Source organism: Manacus candei, unplaced genomic scaffold (assembly GCF_025592945.1).
Source record: "Manacus candei isolate 608988 ecotype Guabito, Panama unplaced genomic scaffold, ASM2559294v1 h1tg000017l, whole genome shotgun sequence".
NCBI classification, from domain to species: Eukaryota; Metazoa; Chordata; class Aves; order Passeriformes; family Pipridae; genus Manacus; species Manacus candei.
The window spans coordinates 2,684,308-2,700,296 of record NW_026138065.1 but is presented as its reverse complement, the minus strand read 5'-3'; the positions used below and the strand labels follow the sequence as shown (position 1 = coordinate 2,700,296).

The 15,989-nt window shown below is 41.3% G+C and overlaps 1 protein-coding gene across 2 annotated transcripts in view; it reads right to left on the bottom strand.

Annotated features, from left to right (window-relative positions):
* SLC35F3 (solute carrier family 35 member F3) overlaps positions 1–15,989 on the bottom strand; it is a 169,401-nt gene that overhangs the window by 32,653 nt on the left and 120,759 nt on the right. For both annotated transcript variants that reach the window (XM_051783207.1, XM_051783208.1), the window contains one exon: positions 12,170–12,494. In XM_051783207.1, coding sequence (XP_051639167.1) covers positions 12,170–12,494 — 325 coding nt within the window. The remainder of the gene's footprint in view (positions 1–12,169; positions 12,495–15,989) is intronic.

The window sequence follows — 15,989 nt, the reverse complement described above, 5'->3', positions numbered from 1 at the left end:
TAGTCAAATTAATTATTAAAGATACAGAAAATAACACTAGCAAGGAATCAGCAGGGTTTCCTGATTACTTTCTTTCAATTTGGTTCATAAATGTTGCTGGGGAGCTGGGAGCCAATTTCAGGTGACTTCCACTAGTTCAGATTCTCATCTTCACCCACTTCAGAGCTGTGCCAACATGAGATATTTTTGGTTTGAAAAGAGTGTAAATGAACTGAGAGTTTGGCTCACTGGTGAGGATTGGATAACATGATGACAGAAGGGCTTTATAAACACTTATTATTCAAAATCTCTTCTGCAAACGTGAATACGCCTAGGCAATTATCTTGCTTTAGCCACAGATGGGCAATTTTGATGCAATTATTATGCACCTTCAGTACTACAAAGCTTTCAGTGCTATTCCTTTTGAAAATGTCTGAATTATACAGAATGACAAAACTAATGAACTATTGCATCCTTTTCCTGTCAGCTGCACAACATCTAGTAGATGCCATCAGCATGCTTCACGCAGAGGAGCTGCGTGGTCATGGCTGTTAGCCCAAAGGCATGCAAAAGCTGAGCTTTTTGCTGAAGGCAAACCCATCTGTAGCCTTCAGTAGCTAAGTTACTAGAGGAAGGATAATTTGTCATTGCACACTCAGACCATGACATTAGATTGATACCAAGACTTTATTTGTCATCTGTCTCTCAAATATCCCTAGTGACATGTTTCTACGTGTGCCTAAAATCTGTGGTTTTTCACTGTTCTACACTAGAGAAAGCCTTTTTGAGACTCCAGATACCACCAGTATAATAGTGGAAGGTGTCTGAAGACACACTGACAAAGAGAACAGGATTTTTTTAGCACAATTGCTATGGAAGAAACACACTTGTCTCCAGTTTCTCGAAACCACTTGTCTCTGGTTTCTTGCAGCAAACATATCCGGAAAGCCAGCTGTTTTTTGTTGATTTTTTTTTTTTTAAATCCTTAAAACAAAACAAACCTCAAGAAACATAAAGCAGCAGACAACAGTTTGCAACTTACCAGCCAAAAGTAAGGTCCACAATTAACTATACATAAAACTGGCATGATTTTCAAGAGGAATGTCCTCAGTATGACTCATGCTTACCTGGAAATAAAGCCAATCCTCTGCTCTCTTTTGAAAAGACCCTAAGAAGCTTTCTTTAGCACTTTTGCAAATTTTATTTGTACATTCATTCCTGTTAAGAAACAAATCTGTTAACACATGAAATAACTGCTGCTGGTATGATTAAATCTTCCCTAGGTTGTTCTGAGTGACTTATCTGGACTCCTGTAACTTGAATGGCTGTTGAGCCAAACCAAGCCCTGGTGTATCCCAGGTAAGAACCTGCAGCCATCCACAGGACTCAATACATGAGCAATACTATGGTAAGCACACTCTCCACTGAAATCATATAGGAATTATTGATTCAGCTTAGCTTGCAGAAGAGCTACAAGAACTATCATTCATGTGAATGTTAATTTCAGTGGAGCTCATGCACCCTGCTTTCACAAAACACCACATTTGGCCCACCATCTCCGATGTCCAAGCATGCACTAACCACTCCTTCAGGCTCTTGTTTTTTTCAGTCTCCTGACAGCTCAGTTGCACACTAATAGGAACTACCTCCCCCGTTTCAAACACCTCACTCATTCTGCTTAATGCCACTCAGCTCTTTCTTCACCTTCCCCTATCCATACATGGTTTAGCTGACCTTTGAAATATCCCCCTACAGTTATCCCTCTTACGTGATCAAGAGTACAACTCTACCAAAAAATCCACGTGGAACGTGGCAAGGCAGAAAGTTATGGCACTATAGGAACTATCTGGAACTACAGAAGAGCATAGTTTCGTAAGTTGTCTGAAAAAAATCTATGAAATCAATAGAGCTCTTTGTTAAATGCTTTAAGACTCTCAAAGGGTTGGCCTTAATTGCTAAAAATTTAATGAGCAAGGGCATGTCTGCATGTATGTTAACAGAAGGCAGCTGATCGTGTGGCTGTATGTCACTGTATCCTCTTCTGGCACACTATTTTTCAACATTATGTTTTCCTACTTCAGTTCTCCAGAATCAAAAGCCACTTTTTAAAAACGAATGTGGAGGAGTAGGGTGAATTTCAGTCTGATCAAAGCTTGAGCTTCTCTCTGCCAGATGAAATACATCTAAATAGCTGTTAACTTGATATTTTTAATATTCACTGAGCCAGACCCTTCTCTAATAGAAATTAGGAAGAAATTATTTACTGTGAGGATAGTGAAGCACTGGAACAGGTTTCCCAGAGAAGCTGCGGATGCTCCATCCCTGGAAGTGTTCAAGGCCAGGTTGGATGGGGCTTTGAGTAACCTGGTCTAGTGGAAGGTGTCCTGGCCCATGGCAGGGAAGTTGGAACTAGATGATCTTTAACATCCCTGCCATTCTACAATGAAATCAGCATGTTGCCATGGGGCTCAATGGAGCTGTTCCAGATAGGGTCAAGGGCTGCCTGGACCCATCACATCTGATATAGAGAACTTAATGAAATACTGAAAATGCTAGGTGCAAATTTGTTTGATTATTAAAAATAAGTTAAGCCCTCATTATAGTGGCTTAATACCATTTATTTTTAAATTTCAAGGTTAATAAAAAATAAATCAACATATCCTTGCCTGAGGACAGAAAAATATTTAAGGTGGCTCTGGCAAAAAGGGGCAAACAGAAGCAGAACGGGTACCATTCATGGTAATACATTCTGGTACAGGTAATTTTAGGGTATCCTAGAGACAGCACATTAAAAGATGCAATGAAGCACACATAAATTTAATAATAGTTATGTCTCATTCAGTGTCTGCAGATCACCAACCATTAGCAAAATAACAAAGCAGATATGATGTGGCTCTGCACTGAGCAGGTTGGACTAGAGCTCCCTCCCCGGATCCCCAGCAGCGAGAATTACTCCATGATTCTATGACCTGATGTTCAGGGTATCATGGTGAGATGGTCTAACAAGAGCACCATTTTTTAGATGGCGAAAATATCAGAGAGCATTACAAAGCTGTAGTTTCATTTTTCTTCCAGGTAGTACTAAAGCGTACTGAAAATAGAGGTGAAATTCTTGATATTTTCTAGTGGGTTAATGAATAGGAGACTTCTTCAGAGAAGAATTATCTTTTTGTACTTGGAAATCTATATGTACTTCAGCTGAAAGCATAATAAGCCAGACTAGTGAAGAAAGCTGTAGTTTCAGCTAGAAAAAGCAGGATACAATTTTCAAGTGGCCTGGATGGCCTCTACAATAGATACAGTGAAGAGCATTAAGTTAAAAAACCCCAGTATTTCGGTGAAGCAAAACATTTTTTTAGATGCAACGCAAGGGCAAATGCCAGATGACATAGCAGAACAGAGTCCTCCTCTACCAAATGAACCTAGACTCACACCATCCGGGGTGCCTCATCTCAGCAATGTACTACATGAAGGTTAATACTACTCTGTCAATAAAAGGGCATTCATGGTGACTCGAGACCCCTGGGGTTTAACTTTTGTGATTGCTGAAAGAGATGAGGGGATGCCATCCTTCATATAAGGCTCCCAGAGGTCCACTCCCTCTGCAGGAATCTGAATGTTTTGCTGCGGCAGTGGAAGTTTTTTGAAGACACGAAGGACACATTGGAGCAGCGAAATGAGCAGCTTCAGTAAATGACTGAACAGGTCCCCAGCCCCAAAGAGAAGGAACACAATTTATAAATTAACAAACCACAACCCCAGCTCTAGGTAGGGAAGCGCTCACTTGGGAGATTCAAGGAACAGGGAGCAGATGAGGCAGCCACAGTAGACTTAGACAAGAGACCCAAATGATATGGCAATGACCATAAGGTCATAAAGTAAACGAGGCTCTTTCATTTAAACTTGCTGAGTTGTAGTCCTGACCTGAGGGACTGACAAACAAACCAACAGGTGGCTTGTTTCTTTTCCACAGTTAGGCTGAAGAGAAGCAGTCTTCACTAATTGCCATCCAAAGCAGGCAAACAATGTAACAAAACTAGATTTTACTTGCCTTCCCCATTTTGGATTGGATTCTCTGGCAAGAAGCTACTATTTGGAAAGGTGTTCTAGCATTAGAAAACACAGAAATGGTTGTACATGAGTGTGTGAGTCCATATATGAACCAATCTGCCCATCAGCTCATACTTCAACATTATTTCCCTCCAACCCCTCCCCGCATAAATGTTCACAGGCAACATTATGTAGAATTTTTCAATTTATGATGCTCTGTTCATATATCTATGTTGCTGCCATCCTTCACCTTTATCTGTTTCTCCCTTTTTACCAGTTACAGCTTTGTCTAACAAGCAAAGGTGGCCAGCTCCTGGAGACCTGGACTAAACAAGATCCTCAGCCAGGTACGTGTGCATTTATATGAAGCTGCCATTTCACACAAACACAAACAATCCTGGGAAATCTGGACACAATCCATAACCACTAGGCAGCTGGACAAAAGGGTTTTTTCCACTTCTGTAGTACTGCCAGCCTCCAACACTTCTCTCTATATCATCTGTCTTTATTGAGAGCTGTTAATTATAGCTACACAGTCTGTTGCCACACATGCACTTTCCTTTTTTAAAGCAGCTTTAAAGGTAGATGCCTTCAAGATATTTTGACACAGATCTGGGCTGGGAAAAAAAAATGCAGAATTCCTTATCACTCTTTCCTGGGTTTTTTTTTGTTGTTTTTGTTGCTGTTGTAAACACCATGGAGAATCTGTCCAGGACAGTTCCTATTCAATGAGTTTGTGCACTAAGGGTCACTTCGCATGGTGACCAAGGTAAAATACATTCTGCAAAAAGACCATCTGTGAGATCTTCTTCCATGTTATGTTGATTGGGAAAAATAGCAAATCCTCAGCTTTCACCTTCTTTCTCTGTGCAGTAAACATGATCATACACTCTTTTCCCTGCCCTTTTTTTTCCTTTACCAGCCATAAAATGCAGCTACTTTTCTGTTTGTGTGCGCAGGTCATGCCTGGAGGCAGTAAAGGAAGGAGGTGACCAAGGTCCCATCAGCCTGGCTTGCTTTTGTTCCATGGTCGCAGTCAGCGCAGAGACATCAGATCAGCAGAGGTGGATTTGCTCTTGAGGTCTCCAGAGAAAAGCCCTAGCAATATCGAAGTTGGCAGCTTGCTTTACTAACCAGAGGCATTGTTAACGAAATGCAGTTTAACTACTGACCAGAGATCATTCAGTGCTGCAAGACATCATATTTTTTTCCAAGCAAAAACCATTACATAAATACATTGTTTCATATCACATGCCCTGTCTGCAGGTAGCAAGAACAATTACTTCTCTTTCTAGTCCTTGCCTCAAGCACTGTTACCTCGTAGGAGGCAGATAATGTAATTATTTTAGAGCATCTGTTCAAGCCACAGCAGAGAAGACAAAAGTAATGGAACAACAAGACAAAAATTACAGGACACCACTTAATTCAATCATCCTTGGAATGATTTTGCAAACCAGTCTGAAGATTAAAGAACATGGGTTTCTCCTGATCAGGAAGTATCCAATTTTTATTCTCAATTAACATTTCACAAAAGTCTAAAAGCCCAGAAGAGGTGATTCTCAAGAGATGAAGGATCTTACAGGACATGAATGTTAAGAGCTGTCCAGAACATCATGGCCTGAAAAATAAATGCAAACTCCAAGTATAAACTGAGGCTAAATTAGAAAGGACTGATTTCCTAAAGAAGGACCCATGACCATTTTCTCACAAAAGCTAAGACTAAAGCTCTCAGAAACATTGCTAGCTACCTTAACAGAAGGAATTAGCAAACTAGTCAAACAGAATTTTAAAGGAAATCTCTTCAAGGTATTTCCAGGAGATGCAAAAGCTGGGGTAGGTTTAGAAAGGGAGGTAAGCATATAAATTCCACCTTTACATTTCTGAGCCCACCATACAGGCTTATCATTGTGAAAGCTACCTCCAGAGAAGTTAGGACTTAGGCAATTATTTTGTGGCTTTCTGCCAGCCACTCACATCATGAGTCTAATGTAGGTACCAAGCTCCCATACTATCCATTTGAGGGAGAGAAAAACTACCTCCTCCACCACGGTCCAGGAGCAGTTTTTTAGGCTTTTCAATGGAAGACATCAAGGGAGGAGCATCTCAGTTCTAGTTACGTGCCAGACTCTGAGAAGGTGGAGAGCACCCAACAATAGTCAGTTTGACCAATAGCTTTTCTCTTTCCCCTCACTCTTTCCTGCTGCTTACCTTACATGCCTCACATTTGTGTTTCTGCTGTAGATGCTTGCTCTCCCCATGCATTCTGGGGGGAAATCAGGCATCCAGCTTCAAGCCAGCAGTGCTGGAATATCCAGTATGACACTGAGAAGCTAGCTGTGCCGCATTTCCTCCCTAATCTAGCCCCTGGTACTGTCTTCAGGGTGTAGAGGAGACTGATGTGAACAGGAGGCTACTCTAGAAAAACTCTGGATTTGTTATTTTCTCAAGAACAGGCAGCCCGTAGAGCATATTTTTGACAGCTGGCTGAGAAATTTTTGTTTTTCAGGAGACTTTATGAGCAAGAAACCATGACATTAATCTTTAATCACCTAAGAAAACAAGTCTCCCCAAGGAAGCTGCTGAAATGACGACTTATGCAATCATCTGGCAATTGTGCAGCAAGGCTGTATTATGGCAAGTCAGCAGTGAAAAGCCATCTTCAGAACTCTTGTGGGGTGGGAACACACCTATCCCACATCCCATGGGGACACACTTTCCTTTTCAAAAGGAAAGAAACAGCAGCTACCACAGGTTTCATCAGGAAGAGAGAACTACTTCACTTGAGAAACAGAACTTGACAACAGCATCACCCTGAGCTCTGTGGCTTGGGCTTCAGTTGAGCTAAGCTCAAATGAATGCTCCATGACAGATGTCCACCAGCACTGCCACTACCAAAAGCACCACACTGTTCCAGCAGAAGGTTTCACTAATGCTACTACTTGCCAACTGTACAATTTGACCTTGTCTTCAGCTAGAACCCCTGGAAGAAATGAGCAGATTCACTGAAAACAGTCTGAAAGGTGATACAGTGGTCTATCAAAAACACAACACCATCAGCAGCTTGGACAACTGTGGGAGAGATAGAGATGACTACGAATACCATAAACCTCTTGCACAATAGCCACATCTTCTTTTAATTAATCGCTTTGATACCAAGCACAAAGGTAAGTCCTGACAGATTGCTGCAAAGATCAAACTGATTTAATCTGGAGTTACTCTTATCTGTCTAACTCGGGTAAGAATTTCAATGGTTCATTTTGTTCTTTAGTTGGTTTTCCTAATTATTATTTTTATTTTTCCCAAGAAGTGAATGTGAACTTGATTTGTAAAGTGATTTTATTTTGAGGAACACAAAGTAAATAGGTATTATTTTAAGAATAATGTACTGAGTTAGACAATTAGAGTTTATAAACTGAAGTTTTTTGAAAGAAAACATGCTTCATTGAGTGACATTTGCTAAAAACACTTGCACTTGTCATGTCTTAATGCCTCCGTAGCTTATTTATGAGTCTCTTAATGCTGTTTGCTCTGGTGGTGAAGCTCCCACCTAAGTAGTAATACAAATCAGTAGGATGCCAAAAGTTAACTACACTGCAACATTTTAATGCTGCTGGGTAAGAGACACTCATGAACACAAAACAAGGAAAATCAAGAGGAAAAACGCATCCAGTCACACCAAATCAGGCTCCGACCTTCCTTCCCCTTAGAGTTTCATTGTGGCCAGGGCATTGGTCACCAGTGCTGCGTGGCGGGGTTCTCTGCCTGCTGCAGAAGAGGAGGGCAGTACCCATGGTGCAGTGAGTTGCATGTTCACATGAGTCAGGACTCAACTCCTTGAGTTACTAGGTGTGTCTCGTCTCTTCCATGGTAGGAGAAACGCATGTGAAACACATTTAGAAACTGGCTCACATTCTCCAGGACCTCAAGTGAAGCTATGACACTGCAACTTTGTGGCCACTGAAGAGCCGAATCTTGATTCTGAGCCCATATGCATACAAATCAAAAGTGACTCTTGTGAACTCAATGAGCTGGTGAATCAGACTGATTACTACATTAGTCCTCTACCATTGTTGTGCAATATTTTTGTTCAGGTTCAAGGACATAACAATACTTTGGTGGTACTTGCAACTTTTTTCTTTATTTTCAAAGAAAAACCTTCAAATTCTTAAGAATTAGTGGCAGCTAATTTGGGGGCAGTACAGAGACAAAACTATGATTCAGTGAAAAAGAACATTCTAAAATATATTCAAACATAGTTGCAGACCAGAGCAGGTATGTGTGATGATTCATTCACCCAACATATTAGGTGCATTCAAGGTTTGAGAAGACATTTAGTTCTAGCTTCTGGTGTTTTCTTTAGTCCTAATGCTTTATGAAATAAAAGCAAGATCTAAATGATAAACAAATAAATAAATAACCATGCAAACCATTCCTGAAAGTCCTGTCCTTTCCTTCTCAAAAAATCACTTGGTTAAGACCATACCATCAAAATAAACAGGCTTTCTGGGGTATTCTCCCTCTAAAATGTGAATGTATCCCTCTGTTATTCCCCCAGCTGGCACACACAGGGTCAATCTTTATAAAAGGTGTGTTTTGTCCTGCCTAAAGATATGGAAAGCTAAGCAATATCTTACAGAGGTTTTAATTTAATCTTTCATGTAGCCAGGGTGTTTTAAGCCCTAGTGCTTTTAATTTATGTTACCTCATAAATTAATAATGCAGGTATGATGAAGGATAGCACATCAGATTAAATGTGTCATTTTATAAAGCAGTTTGGAAGCAAAAACTATGAAGTACTCTTAAATGATCCATTAGGTGCATAAATCATTGCATGTGCTATTTCTGGACTGGACAATGGTTGAAATGAATAATAATTTAGTTATACTAATTTTATTTTAAGATAGTGAGCTGAACCTGGCATGCTCTTCTGTGGCCTGCCAGAGCTCTTTTACCACTCCTGCACATGCAGCTCCGTGCCACAGGGCATGACATCCTTGGTAGCAACCATGGGAGAAGTTCTTCCTGAGCTGTCTACACTTAGGCACAACTCTGGCATTTGATGGAGCTGCACAGTGAGCCTAGAGCAGTTTGGATATGAATGCATGAGTTCTCGTTTGCTTTGAAGAGTGACTCTCTCCCCATGTTGTGGACACAATTGATAGTCTACTTCAGCTTAAACAGAAAGCTCCTTACCATGCAATATGCGTCAATCATAAATCCTTAATAAATACTTTGCTTGTGGCCTAATACTCAAAATCTTATAAAGAAACTGAATAAACCTGCTCTTGCATTCAATGTACCACTATAAAATTTTGGTTGCAAATTTACTACTATTTTACATAAGGGGGGAAAAAAAATCTGTGTAGTTTGAAACTGGTTCATGTCCATGACAGGTATGTTTGTCCCTGAGACTACAAAACATAAAAATTCATGCATTTACAGCATAGCATACATACTGGTATGATACAACAGAAATTTTAAAACCATAATAAACCATATAATCTATTCACTGTTGCTACATTTTATGATCCCCCTTCTGTATATTTTTCCTAGTGGTTGCTGTTCTTTACATGCCCTGTAACTGTACAGGGAGGTATCCCAAAGCACACCTGCTGGGTCTGGTGTCCTGAGGAAGGAGCAGTGTGAAGGCACTGCCTGTGCCACACGGAGGGGAGGTTGAGCTGCCCAGCCCTGCTGAGGAGGAGGTGGCTGCGCAAGTGTCCTTGGGGAGCTTTGCGGCCAAAAATCACCAGGTGCCTGTGGATTTTAGCAACCTGTGTAGGCAAGATCTGAGAATCTCTTCCTTTACTGCTTCACTGCTAAGGTGAATTAGATATCATATTTCCACCATCTCCCACTACCAACTTTTCATTTATCTCATTTAAATTCCTGCCAGAGAGCTCAGATAATATATAAAATATAGATGGAAGCGAAGGATAAAAACAGCAGAAAGTGATTATGCCAGTTTCTTTGCAGCTCCAGGTCAGAATTGTCTTCTTTTAACTATCCAGAAGTCCATGAAATGTCTACCTAACGTGTCCAACCACACCTGGAACGCAAGCTTTCCTGAAGCTGGTGCTGCCTCATATAGAGCTGCAAAGTCTCTGTATATGTCTTTCTCTCTATATTTGCAAACATAATATGCAAAAAGGAGAAATAATTAAGAGGAAAGACTGGAACTCAACGCTTGGGTTTTCTGATGTGCATGCATCTCAGCTGTAATGGAGAAAGCAGATCAATCGTAATTCTTTTCACTATAACTCAGTGCAGCACCACTGAAAGGTCTCAGTGTAGACAGTGGACATGCTGAGGTAGACACTATGAAAACATATGGTAAGGGGCAGCCCTCCCTCCTCCCTAAAGGACTTTCTCATCCAAAAGAACAGAGAGTACAAGAAAATCAAAGGTCTGCAGTGACTTGCTCCAAACCATGGAACAAATCTGCAGCAAAGCTAGGAACCACAGCCATATATCCAAATGCACAAGTCTACCCTGGCACCCAGAAAAAACTCTGTAAGTTAACCTATTCAATCTGCTGCTCAGATACACAAATGCACATTCTTTACTAAGACTGGGCAAGCTTACTGCTAATGATGTTCCCCTGCATCCCAAATAGGCTGCAGGGCTTGCACCTGCTCTTCAACTCAGCCATCATTTAATTAAATGGAAGACATAAAACTACCAACCGTATCAATTTACTGCAGGAACAAAGAGTATAATGCTCTGGTTTTAACCCCAGGGATCTGGCAAACCACAACCACTCACTCCAGAATTTAGCAGTATTTAAACCATTATCTGAGAGCAGCTGGGAAGAAAAATACTTAAAAACAAAGAAACAAAAGGTAGTTGCTTTTGGGTTAGATTTTGTTACTGTTTTCAGATTAAACTGTAGCTTTCTGTAACCTTCATACTCCTCTCATCTCTGAAGGAAGCAACTTTGCTGTGGAGTAAACAACAAATACAGCCTGAAGACTGAAGTACAGGAAACAGGGCATCTTACAAAGTTGCCTTTAAAACTTCTGCATACTGCTCTAGTATCTGCAGTGGATGGTGATATCCTTTACCTGCAGCCCCAAATTATTTAGCAGATGAAGAAACTGTAATGATGGCTGAGCAGCAAAATTTCAGCATTTATGATCTTAACCCTCGTCATCTGAGGTAGAGCATTTCCTGAGTAGCCTGGTAGATTCTTCCTGCAGTAAGTTTCCACCTTGCTGTTGCGCAGCTGGGAGCTGAGAAATGTGTACTTCTTACTGTTTACTTTTCTGAGCTACTTCATTAAAAGGCTATGAGCCCCACTGTGTAACAGAAGGGGAAAACGTTGTTCACATCCTTCCACGTATCGGGAAAGCTCTCTGACATGGGACATCTTGATGGCTGAGTCATTCCATCTGTCCCAGACACCTCTCAGGCCAAAATGAGTTGAGCTGAGCTGAGCTGAGCTGAGGGAGCGTTCACTGAGAGGCACTCCTTCATGCAGCCAGAGCATCCTCAGCCCCTCACAGTGGACGGGCACTCAGGGCTTTCCATGAGTGCCTCAGGCTTTGTGGGTTTGGCTTGCTATAAAGACAAGGTGTGCTGAAGACAAAGTGCTGCCTTTGGTTATGACTGTGCTTCCTCCCGGAAATAAACACAACAGCTCAAGTTTAACTGGGATCAGAGCTTGGCCTTTGATGTCAGGGGCATAGTGCCAGGAAAATACTGCAGCACTTTTCAGTCAGCTATTCAAGGCCCTGCTCTAGTCCCAAGTTTGGAAAAGAAAAGCTTACTTAGCTTATTCAGAGGCTGCCACAGAAGTTAGCTGTGGGTAGGGGAAGGAGATATTTATTAAAAAAATTATGTTTGCAGAGGTTTAGAACAGAGAACTCTTGAAAAATAATTGCAGAAAATGTGGACTTTCATTACATGATTTCTATGTGTTGGAAATAAATCTGGATTTCTCACTGTTGGAGTGAAATCACATTAGGAATTATAACATGGCACCTAGCATAGGACACACAGTGAACTCAGTCCATCCTTTAACAAACCTGGAGAGGAAAGCAAACACAAGTTCAATTTAATTGACTGATTTGAACAAAACGTCTGCTAAATGTAGAGCAGCATGCAAGAGCCACAGGATTAAAAACAAAAGTTTCCATACCTGTATCTTTGCTTTGGAGACTGCTTTTCAGCTGACTTAAAAACATGTCCAAGATAATATAAAGGAAAGAATAAAAAGTTCCAGTTTGTTGCAAACCATGTTAGAGTAAAGGGTGCATCGAATTTCTTAAAGGTCAATTTTGCTAGCTGGGTTGAACCTGACCAGGAGGAGCAGACACCCAGGACCACGGCCACACCCCAGAAAATCTTCTTGAGTTGTGTCACGGAGCACTTCCAGCAACAGCGGTTCACCCTTCCACCGCCTTCCGCCCCAGCTTGCATCTGTGCTTCAGCTGGGGCTGGAGACTCCCGGGAGCGCTCATCCCCTGGGGAGAAGAAAACACATGGCTTACTAAGGAAATCCATCCTACATTTTAGTTTTCAAATCTTAGGTCCTTCTCAAGTCACGTGGAGCTTTACGAGCAAAAGAACCCACCAGATCCTGCCACAAAATGTCCTTTGTTTTTAGATCATTGCAAAGCCTCTGGTTCAACTGAGGCATAATTAGAATGCAAATAACAATTATCACCTCTAGATTTAGAAGCCACTGGGTAAAATGGAAATGAAAATTACATGTTGCTTTGATGTACATAGAAAGGCTTAACACACCACTTAAACTCCTGCTGTTAGGATGTGTAAATGAATGAAAAATATGGTATTGAGTTTAATAAAGGGGATTACAACAGCACTTGAAATTGTTACTGTCTTGGAAAATGTATTCTGCTTGTGAACGAATGAGCAAAGTGAGGTGAGGTGGTTCAGTTCTCACAGAGATCAAAATGTGCTGACAGACCTCAGCAGTAGGTCACTGCCTTTAGGGCTCTCTACCTGTCTTTCTTAAATTCACCCCATTCAACACCTGCTACAATTGTCAGTCACCCACATGCAACACTCGGCAGTTATTTCTTCTACAGGCTGACTTCAGTTTAGTTGGTCCATTCACTTGAAGGAGGATGTAACAGTAATTCATGTTGAAATCCAGGAATCTACAGCTTCAAAAGTGTCTGGAAGTCACTGCACGCATTGAAAGACGAAAACATTTACAGCCAGGACAATGAAAGACTATATTATTGTCAACATTTATATATATTCAAGGCAGACTAAGAGAGATCCACACACACAAAAAATCCTTCCCTGTCTTGGTGAGAATTAGTATTTGGAATGGAAAATCTCTTAAAACCTCTTATTTCAGGTTAACCTAAGTTTTTATTTACATGAACTAATACATTATGAAAGAAAAGGTTTCTTTCTATGAAAAGAACTATTTAGTTATTTCTTTACAGATAAGAAATGCATGATCTGAGCTAAGAGCACCATTAGTTTGCCCAGTAAAGCAGTATTTTATAACAGGGAAACCGTGGTCTCTGTTTGACAGAGTGTACAGCACTCAAAGCATAAACATCTAGCCCTTCTGAGAGGCTTTGAGAGAGATGGGATGTTGCTGATCTCTCGACCTATTTCAGTTTTCTATAGAAGATTGTGTGGGCAGCCTCCCACATAACAGAAGATGCACCAGCAGGCCAATGAACTGCTCAAAGTTAATGTGACCTTGTATTAAACACATAATAGAAAGGTTACAAGCTATCTGCCAAATGCTAAAAGAAGCTAGAACTGAAAAAATACTGCCTGTGAACCCTTAGCTTATACAAAATAATTCTAATGCATTTTCTTAGTAATACATTTCTTGTAACTAATGCTTCTTGCCTCACTTGCTGCACAGCCAGTCAAGGTTCAGTTTCCCAAACAATAGTACACTCATTTCTTTTAACCACACCATGTAATGGGCAGCTGCCAGCAACTCTCTTTGCTGTCTACCACTCAATGATCACTGAATTTTTTCCTTCTTCTCAAGATTTTCTGCTGGACATTGTCACTGCAGCATCAAACACTTCACACAGTCTAACAAACTCCAGCATCCTTCCCATGGACCACCAGGATTTCTGGGCACAGAAAACAGCGAATCCATGCAGTCAGGGTGCCAAATGAGCTTAGGAGTTTGTGCCTCTGTGGCAATGCAACTGCACTCAGAGTTAACATTTCTGAAACTACTTGGAGAGGTAGGCAAAAATGTTCCTCCTTCTAGAAGACAGCCAGTGGAGTATCTGCCACGCTCGTCTTTCTGCAGTTATTCCCCTAGGAAACAGGAAACCAGGATTTAAACCACTCCTGCTGAAGACATTCGACATGAGGGAACACGCCTTAAGCCACTAGGGTATATGAGATCTCAAGATGAGTAGGTGCTCTGAATCAACACTGAAGCTGTATTATTTTTTCTAAAATATAAATCGATCATGATCACTGAGACAGCAAGATACCAGTAGTCTTGGCAGTCCCTGAGAAGGGGGGAACTCACAGCTATACCGTCTGACACACCAGACACTCAACATCCAATAATACAGTGTTGATAGACAGCCCATTGCAGACACTGTAGAGAAGATCTTCTCCCCACCAAGGGCTGAAGCCACCTGCCCTGGCCCCCTTGTACTGTGCACATACGCAGGAGCCCAGTTGTTCATCTGGACAGCTTGCATGAATATCACTTCAAACTCTATTCCATGGCAATTATTCCCTATAGTTAAACTTCACTGATGCTTTCTCTGCTACACAGGCAAAATTACTTATCCAGTTATATTTAATTTTGTGTTAAACACATCAACAGAAACATTCATTTTCAGCAGTAGACAATACTGCATGTATCACTTCTAAAGTGATCTTGCACCTCAAGGGTTAAATTTCTAGAGATGCTCATTCTTTTCATGCATTTACATGCTGGAGTGGATAAAAACTCATTCCAGACACGATGGATGTCATGATGATAGGGATAAAAATCACTGTCCTGGTGATTAACAGTTACAAGCAGAGACTTGTAATATCTGTCAGTGAATCTGTATTGCACCCTCATGATTTCTGGTGCTGCCAGAGGGCTAGATGCCAAATGGGCACAGCCTTTTCCACTAGATGTGGTACTGTCCTGAAGGATATCTGGGACACAATCTGCCCCCAAAAGCCGGATTGTCTTTGCATATGATGGACGCTACAGATGATATACACCCATGTGGTCTCATCCTGTCATTTACCATGTGGGGCACTTGTCTGCCAGTTGGCACACACAACACCCAGAGATGTAGTTTTCCCTGTGTCTCCACTGGGGACATTCTCCTCAACGAAACCACAGGTGTGCAGATGGGGTGACATCAAACCCACACTGGTTGAAAAGCTGCTCGCTCTCTAACACTTTTAAATAGCTTGTCCAGACCTCTTCAAAAGTCTGGACAAGAGTCTTAAGACTCCTGTGCATAGCTAGGCAGCTAAAGGCTTACTGTAGGACCACACTGTACCTCAATGTGCATGTTAAAAATACGATACTGATAAAACCAAAGGTGGCGTTCATCTTCTCAGTTTGAGACATCTGCTGTGCAGACTTGTGTATCTGAGACAGTGATTTACACTTTCTGCATAGTTAGTAGACAGAAAAAAGACATTTCCATAGCACGATTTATCTCCTAAAGTAGACGATTAAAACAAGCCAGATGAATCATCCTTTCTGAGTGCCTGTTTCTCTCCACCAGCTCTAAACAGTCTGGGGCAATAAGCTTGAAGTAGGTGTCTCCTGTGTGGGTGTCTGAAGTTGGGTGAAATGAGTCCCATCTCTCCACCACTGCTGTCAAGAACAAATAGTAAAGCCACCACAGACAGCACTGGTGGACTCAGAGCTGTGCAGCACCACATAAACATTTAGTTGTCATCAGCGATCTGCTTTAGCTGCTGTCAGCTAGTCAGCAGATGAGTGGAAGAAGTATTTCACAAGTGCTGGGTGCCCT